Source organism: Mytilus californianus, unplaced genomic scaffold (assembly GCF_021869535.1).
Source record: "Mytilus californianus isolate M0D057914Y unplaced genomic scaffold, xbMytCali1.0.p SCAF_6, whole genome shotgun sequence".
NCBI lineage: Eukaryota > Metazoa > Mollusca > Bivalvia > Mytilida > Mytilidae > Mytilus > Mytilus californianus.
This window is the reverse complement of record NW_026262712.1, coordinates 103,842,642-103,851,789: the sequence shown is the minus strand read 5'-3', so window position 1 is coordinate 103,851,789 and position 9,148 is coordinate 103,842,642. Positions and strand designations below refer to the sequence as shown.

Here is a 9,148-nt window from a genome sequence, read left to right as displayed (position 1 = left end):
TTTGTACATAAATTAGGCCGTTAGTTTTCTTGTTTGAATTGTTTTACATTGTCATTTCGGGGCCTTTTATAGCTGACTGTGCGGTATGAGCTTTGCTCATTGTTGAAGGCCGTACGGTGACCTATAGTTGTTTTTTTTTTGTGTCATTTGGTCTCTTGTGGAGAGTTGTCTCATTGACAATCATACCACATCTTCTTTTTTACATCTTTGTGTTCCCCATTTTTTTAAATCTTAACAAATTATGACAGTTTAGCACAACCAGAGACATAAAGACTATCTGTCTTAGGCACAATCTGTAACTTGAAAATGAATCCATTGACAAAAACATTTTATAAGGATATTCGAAATAGAATAATGTAAACTAAAAAAATATCATTTTAGTTAATACTAACGTATGTATGGAAATAAAAAAAAAACATTATAGTTTAAAATCAAAGTATAGTACTGTAGTAAATATGCATAGATTTAGGATCTTTTTTATTACGGTCGCATCATACTGGTCACGATATTTCTCTTGTAAAATAATGTACTGTTTAAATCAAAAGATACCCTAAACTAAAAAGAGTCCAGTAATAGTAATTTATTATAATTCATCCTCTGCATTCTTCCAAACTATAAGAAGTATGTTGTAAAAGTATAATGAAATGTTTAATGTAGACCTAGAACATTTATAATCGTTTTCATAATCATGTGTCTTTCACTTTCTTAGTTTCTTTTTTCGTTCTGTCTCTTCAGTCTTATACAGTAAATAACGAAACAAAGGAATATCTTTCTTTTCTTTCATCCAAGTCATTCGAACAGAGTATTTCTCCATTACGAAATTCTTGATCATTTTAATCACTTGAGGATTTCGTTTTTCGATTAACCTTTCAAAATTTTTCTGATTCAAAACATATATTTCTGTTTCCTCCATGCATGTAACAGAATATGAAAATGTATTCAAATTCATAGCAACTTCAAAATCACCTGAAAATAAAAGCAAACTTAACTGGAAATCAATGTATATGTATAGACATAACACAATTAAAAAACAATACTAAATACTGAGGATTTTCTACCCCAGGAATAGATGACCTTAGCTGTATTTGGGAAAACATTTCGGAATTTTGGGTCCCCAATGCTCTTCAAATTTGTATTTGATTTGAGCCTTTTAACTTTTTTGATTCGAGCGTCACTGGTGAGTCATTTGTAGACGAAAAGGCCAAAAGCGCATCTGACGTACACAGTTTTAATCTCGGTATCTAAGATGAGTTTCTTTGTAGAACATATTATGTTGAAGTAAGACAGTTAGATAAAATTCGGTCCAACTCCATACGGCTGCTCTGTGGCTGTTATGTGTTCTCTCTTTTTGAGTCATTGGTGGTTTTTACAGTATGTAGGTATAAAAAACAGTTCAATAAAATTCGGTTCAACTCCATACGGCTGTCCTGTGAATGTTATGTGCTCTCTCTTTGTGAGTCCTTGGTGGTTTTTACAGTATGTAGGTATAAAAAACAGTTCAATAAAATTCGGTCCAACTCCATACGACTGTCCTGTGAATGTTATGTGCTCTCTCTTTGTGAGTCCTTGGTGGTTTTTACAGTATGTAGGTATAAAAAAAATACTCATCAAAGATACCAGGCTAATACTTTGTACGCGTTCTTACTGTGAAAATTCTGTATGATTTCCTGTGTTTTTATTTCAAACATTTGATGTCAGTGTTCTTTGTGATTTTTAACAGGAGCACATGCGTCTTGCGAATCATAATTAGAGTCTGATATCATTTTCAGTTACTGTACTTGTAGGAATCAAGTTAAGGGTTTTAAAAGCTGAAGTTTCATTACTATGGAATATAGTTCCTTGTTGTATTTTCTTTTCGAAAGTCTAAGTTGTCTCTTTTGAATATGAATTCTAAACAATAATTACGTTGACACGTGTCGTGCGATTAGAAAGAAGACGTTTTATTTCCTTCAAAACAAAGTAAAATATATTACTTTGTCTTAAGAAATGAAAATAACACTTTGTAAGTCCGAAGAGCTTTTCTGGATTAACCTTCATCTGGAACGCTCAACGCAAAGTGTGTGAAGGAGTACACAGGTTTCACATAACAATAAATGTCAGCCTAAAATAACGTTAGATCATTATAATCATAGTATTATATCTGATGAGCATGATATGAGGATTTGGATGGAGTTTACAGAATATAGAATAACAGACAAAAAATAAAAAAATGGGGAAAATGACTAAAAAAAAAAAAGAATAGATAATAAATGAGCGTTATAATATAAAGTCTGTGATGACTACTTAGACACAATATATTAATATCTTACCTAGTATTTCTTGAGATGCTATCAAACAGAATTCTAGTTGACGACGTGTTGGTATTGGTGATCGTCTACCACTCGTTGCTCTCGTTCTTGGGGAGGAGGACTCGCTGTTCGTTACAACATTAAGAGACGATTTCGGACGGCTTGTACCCTTTTGGTTTAAAACATCGGCACGTGAAAGTGCACTTAGTTCCCTTTTAACAAAAACATTAACAAACATTAGGCTTTCAAACAGTTTTCAACGGCCTATTGCTAAACACAAAATTATATCACAATATAAAAATAGGAAGATGTGGTAGGATTGCTAATGAGATAACTATAGGTCACCGTACGTCCTTCAACAATGAACAAAACTCATCAAGAACTGGATGTGATCTCAGTTCCGACGGAAGGTTCAGATTCGGGTTGTAATTATAACTAAACAGAAGTATACCACCGCCTGAAACAACAGAAAAACTAAACCACCAATAGGATTAAATCAAACCTGTAGTTAGAGGAAATCATTTTTACCTTATATCTAAACGAAAATGTTTTCATTGCAAAATGTTTTTTTTAATGTGCGAATGTGCATGTCGATGCGTCTTGTTCTAAAATGGTTACATCAAAATCTGTATGTAATATTGACATGTCATGCCCGCGCTAAAAAGTTATTTGTAGATACCGACCAGAAGCCATTACCTCAGTATTGGCAAACATTTTGCTATATACATGTAGATCCTACTTCATAGATTGTTTTACTTAGCCCCAAGCTAATCTAGTGATTACTATTCGTCAAACACTTGTCGTTCTCACTAAAATACGTTTACCGTATATAATTGGTTAGTGGCATGTAATACAAAAGAATTGGTCAAGATTGTGAAACAAACACGTATTTCAAATGATTTTACTTGCAACTATTGTATCCACAATATAATATGTCTAGGTTAGTCTATAAAAAGGTATATACTATGAAATTTAGAGCGAGGGGCTTGCCCCGAGCTCTTAATTTCATAGTATATACCTTTTCATAGACTATCCAATTTAGCACATATTTACAACTCGAGTAATCTTTTAATTGGTCTATTGATAGTTTATTTTGGCTGACTACTTGTATCACAGGTGTTTGTAAAACGGAGCTCATTAACGAAGTTTTGTAAATCTACTCACTAGTATCATTGTAAAATATGTGATTTCAAAAGGCCCTTGACTCCAGAATGAAAAGATGGTAGCTGCTGGTGTAAGTATGTATATTGATATAAAGTGGTGTTTCACTATACATGTTCTTCTTACATGGTAAGATGACCAAATAAATTGACCAAAAGCAGGCAATAATTAAATTGCAGTGGAAGCTTTACATGTTTTGAAAACATTTTTTAATTTCACTAAAAACTAAAGCTATAATAAATTTGAAACATATAGATAGTTTGTCCCCATAGATATAGTCTAGCAGATAGGCATTAAAAAGCAACTATCAATAGATCAGAGATTATAGGTTTTGTGTGTTTTTTTTTTTTTTATTATTTCAAAGTAAAAACTAAAAGATTTATCAGAATATGTTTATATATATAATTGGCACATTATCTTCAGACATAATCACAATTTTTCAATTCATGACATCGTCCTGAACATGCATGAAATATTTGCCACTGGAAATTAAGCAACCGATAATCAATAAATCAATCAATTCATGACGAAATAGATCACCTACCTTAAGAAAGTTAAAAAAATTATCACCAAGTTGCTTTAATTTCCCTTCACAAGGTTTCATAGTACACACTTTTTTGTGTACAAAGTAATTGCATGGATGATACATTATTACATTATCATAATTTTAAGATATCGTTGTACTCTAATCAAGGTATAAAGAACCATATGTATTACCCTTTATTTAAATGAAAGAAATAGCAATTATCAAAAACATTTTTTAGATCCAAAGATTTTAATAGCAGGATATTTAAAAATCAACGTGAAAACTAATTACAAACTATTTAATTTAATTTGGAACACAGCATTTTATTTCAAAACAGCCAGCGGCAATTTTTGATTTAAATATCTTCATTATGATACAATGAAATCTTACCCTTGTGGTCATTCATGTGTAGTTACTTAGTACACGGGAAAAGTATGTACTATGAAAATTAGAAGGCAAATATAAGCAATTTGATTGGACTAGAAGTTGTAAGTATGTGCTAAGTTTAAATCCTGCTATGGCTAATTTTGATCAGTATTGTCCTTTTTACGATATATAATTAAGTAACATAGTTAAAGCTCTATATACCTTCTGAGTGATTCACGTGCTTCTTCTTTCTTCAAGTCTTCAATATCTGGTAAAGGATAGTAGTGAGAATATTGCGTAGAATGCTGGTATGGATCTGATATGACTTTCGCCTGTCCACTGAAAAAATAGTGTACGGCATAAAAAGTATGTAATTGATTCTTATGTACTATAACGAATGCATATTTCGTGTTGTTTTTCTGCAAATAAAACCGTTCATATGTATTGGTATTCGTTCATGTTCAGTCTGAAACCCTAGGTTCAATAACTTCTTTATAAGCTGCAATTGCAAGCTTTGAAATGTAGCAAACGTACGGTGATTTATAAGTGCTTAAATATGCGTTATTTGGAGTCTGTTTGATTGTTGTCTCATTGACAATCATACCACATACAATCATTTTATATTGACAGCAATAATTACCTGATTATAAAGCGTAAACCATCAAACCGTGTTCCTTGCTTTATTATGACGCTTTCAAAATGAAATTTCTCCTTCTTCAAGCTCATTGCCATTTGTTTTTTGTACTTCGGATGCCATTTGTCAAATATAGGATTACTTTCGACAAACTGTTTCCTTTCCGCAAATTCCTTAGCATGGAAAGACTTTATACATCTGTTATAGAGATCTCTACCAATCACAATCAAGTCTGTAGTCTCATCTGCAATTATTGTTGCATTTCTAACGCAATCAGCGTTTATAAGTGCAAGTTCTCCGAAGCTTTTGCCACATTCTAAAGGAAACAAAAGTTCTGGTTAAAGTAATGCTTTTAGCAAACATATTAAAACTCTGTAATAGAGCTAATTTCGTTGAATTGGTTAAAGTCTATTTTTTAATCGTCACTATTTTTAAAACAATATCTTGCAAATCAGACGATTATTCCAGAAATACTTGTCATTCGCTCGGGAATCGAAATTTGTTTTCCCCAACAGAGTCGTTGTTAATGTTCATCTCAGTCCATGGTGCCTCACTCGCCCAGTGACCAATGCTTCGGTATTGAAATGATTTAGATGATGCAGTTTATATTTAAATCAACTGGTTATAATAAAATTATGTAATTGCTATAAAAAGAAGGTTGCAACTCCCTTTTGCAAGATTGGTATAAAAGGTTTTGGTTGTAATATTTAGGCACTTTTAGTTTTTATACGACCGCAAAAAATTTAAAAAATGTTGGTCGTATATTAATTGGTATCACGTTGTCGTCGTCGTCGTCGTCGTCAGCGTCGTCCGAAGACAGATGGTTTCCGGATAATAACTTTAGTATAAGTAAATAGAAATCAATAAATTTTCAACACAAGGTTAATAACCACTAAAGAAAGGTTGGGATTGATTTTGGGGGTTATTGTCCCAACTGTTTAGGAATAAGTGGCCAAAAAAGGGGCCCAAATAAACATTTTTGTAGTTTCCAGACAATAACTTGTGTTAAAGTGTATGAATCTCTCTGAAATTATACCACAAGTTTCCATACTACAAAGGGATGGTTAGGATTGACTTTGGGGGGTTATGGCTCAAACCATATAGGAATTAGGGGCAAAAAAGGGGAAAAACAAGGGTTTTTCTGGTTAAAGGACAATTGAGACAATTTAAAAGCAGTGTAAGGGAGGTAATCCAAATCAAAATCAAAATCAATTTAAATAACAATGTTTGATTACCTCCCTTACACTGCTTGTAAATTATGTATTAAGAAATGATGATTGTCTGAGATACTGACCATAACGTGAGGGAAAGATTTTTTTTTGGAATAAGGGAAAGGGGGAGGTGAAAAAAATTGGAGGGGGACTATTTTTCTCATTTCAGATTTCAGAAATTAAAAGAAAATTTCTTCAAATATTTTTTTTGGGGGTTAATATTCAACAGCATAGTGTATTGCACAAACGCCAAAAAACGGGGTAATTTTTTTTTGTGGGGGGGGGGGGGGGGGGGGTCAATTCGCATAGTGTATTGCACAAAAGCAAATATTTGAATATAAGTTCAAATTTTATAACCAATTTGAAGTTCTTTGACTACAGTTATTCTGTGTCAGAAACCTATGCTGTGTCAAAAATTTAATTACAATCCAAATTCAGACCTGTATCAAGCGTGAATATTGTGTCCATTTTGGCCCCAACTTTTCAGGGTTGGACATCTGCGGTCGTATCCAGCTGTGCTCAGCGAAGCAATTCATTAGACTTTGGTCTCGAGCTCATCTAATGAAAATAATTAAAAAACATACGTTGTGTGCACGCAAATAATATATGTTTAAATCACGTTGTCGGTACTGCTCCTGGAGGGCAATCAGTCCCCGAGGATACTTTCCGCTCCAGCATAGCCAGTGATTTAGTTTTGGTGTTAATTAAAAAAAACAGTTTGTTTGTAAATTTCTAATCCATGTTCTTAGTGTGTAATAATTCTTAAACTAAGGTTTTGGCTGTTTTATTTTATATTTTTGGCTCTCCAAACTTATAACAAAGAGCATACATTGTACATGTACCTGATAAAAGTTATTCCATAAAATTGTATTGTGGGTATGGAAATCGTATCATTTGTCTTTTTTTCATTTAAAAATATAGTAAAATAACGTACTTTTTTCTTTCTCTCCAAACATTGAGGCTATCAATATTAAGAATTATGTTATCTTTAAGTTTTGTCTTTGGCTATTCATAAAGGTGTTATGGTAAAATTGTGAAATGCCATAGATAAAATTTGAATATAACAATTACAATACAAATATTTTTTTTAACTCTGACTAGTAGTTCCTTACCTATTTCTCCAACGTATATTCCATACTTTGATCGATCTAATTCTTTTATTTTCTCGTCATCTAATTTACCCATGCTTGCTCTCCTTTCTTCTAGTGGGTCCGGATTTCTGGAGACATCTGGTAAATCCTTTTCTAGTTCCAGAGTTGTATTTATATATATAGATACTGATCCATTTAATATAATGAAGAAGCTGAAAAAAAACAATTACTCAATATTTTGAACATAAAATGGAACATATCATCGTTACTTTTTCTTTTATTTACAATACTTACAACCACACATTCGTCAGTTTCTAATGTAAATTATTTACAGCATTATCCATGCAAGTCTAGTTATTTTTTTACAATACGACAGTTCTATTTAGATGAAGTTAAAAAAAACTCAAATTTACTTCAATGTCATCAAAGCAGCTACTATAGTAATATTTTTACAACTATACATACATTATACGGGTACATACAATGTGCAAGTAGTAAGGATGTTGATGCATTTAATAAAAGCACAAAAATAGACTCACCAGTCGCCTTTTTCACCTTGCTCGATGAGAAGAAAGTCACGTTCAGTTTTCATAAAGTCACAATTTTTCACCAAATCGTGGATTATTTCTGGAAGGAAATATACAGAACATCAATTTGAGCTTTTCACACTCTAAGTTATATATTTTATTCGAGACGTTCAACGGTTCAATCTGATTTTTGTCGATGATTGATATGGGCTTTGATATGAATGCGTTATAACATCATCATAGATATTGACATGTGCCATACACAGCTCATCAAATAAGTATAAAATAAGAAGAAGCTGTTTGAATAGGAAAATACGATATATGGCTTGCACTCACATAGTAATTATTGGAAGGTTAATGAAACCTAGAGATCTAGGAATAACGAGCCTACATTCTCGTTTCACATTTAGTCATGCCGGACCTTATATATATATAGTACATGTATATACGGTATGGTTTTTGCTCATTATTGATGTTGTACGGTGACCTATAGGTGTTTATATCCATGTCCTTTGGTCGCTGGTGGGTTAGTTTCTCTTCTCATTGGCAATTATGCAACATATCCTTAATTTACCATGGAGCTCCATACTTTTTCTTTGAAGACAATTTTGATAAAACATTGCAAATTTTGCATGCTTTTGCCCATTTTTATAATGTTTGTAGAATTTTACGTTGAAGGAGATCGTAAACCTAATTATTTAACATGTATCTTAAATGAAATACGTGGCTTAAACTTAGATGGAAATATTGTTTCAAATCGGCATGATCTGCCATTTTTCTCTACCAATACTCAGAAACCATTATTTATCAACACCTCAGCTTTAAGCTATTTACAAGCATTTCCAGTTCGATCGAATCTTTAGAATATGGACAATGTTGTCAGAAGCTATAACACTTTTAACCATGTCTGGTTTGGTAAGGATTCAATGCCATTTTGAAAATGGTCTATTTATTTAAAAAAGTTACTGTGAAATTACCCCTACAAATATACCTCTTTAATAACTTATAATAATTTGTAAATATTTTGTGTAAAATATGTTGAAAAATGGGCATATGCAAGTGAAAAGGGGATTTACATTTACAATCACACATGATGATGTACTGAATATCATGGTCTCTGAAGGTTGTATTGCTTACCGTCATTCAGCTGGTTAAATAAATCCGACTTCTTTTGAAACCATGATTTGATTTGGTTTATATCACCATTTGATCTGTCACTGGGTTCCTTTGTTATAACACTGATTACTTTTTCATAGTAGTGAGCGGAATTGATATCCATGGGTCGCATGCTTGCTGTAGAAAGGGATGATATGGGTCGCATGCTTGCTGTAGAAAGGGATGATA

General features: G+C 32.5%; 1 protein-coding gene across 1 annotated transcript; it reads right to left on the bottom strand.

Moving 5' to 3' along the window:
• Positions 1–565: 565 nt before the first annotated feature.
• Positions 566–9,148, bottom strand: LOC127706242 (uncharacterized). The gene is made up of 7 exons (XM_052210741.1): positions 8,942–9,148; positions 7,817–7,904; positions 7,299–7,489; positions 4,982–5,291; positions 4,564–4,680; positions 2,310–2,500; positions 566–966 (listed from the first exon to the last, which is right to left on the bottom strand). The coding sequence occupies exons 1-7, from the start codon at positions 9,123–9,125 to the stop codon at positions 698–700; spliced, it is 1,350 nt and encodes a 449-aa protein (XP_052066701.1). The 5' UTR covers positions 9,126–9,148; the 3' UTR covers positions 566–697.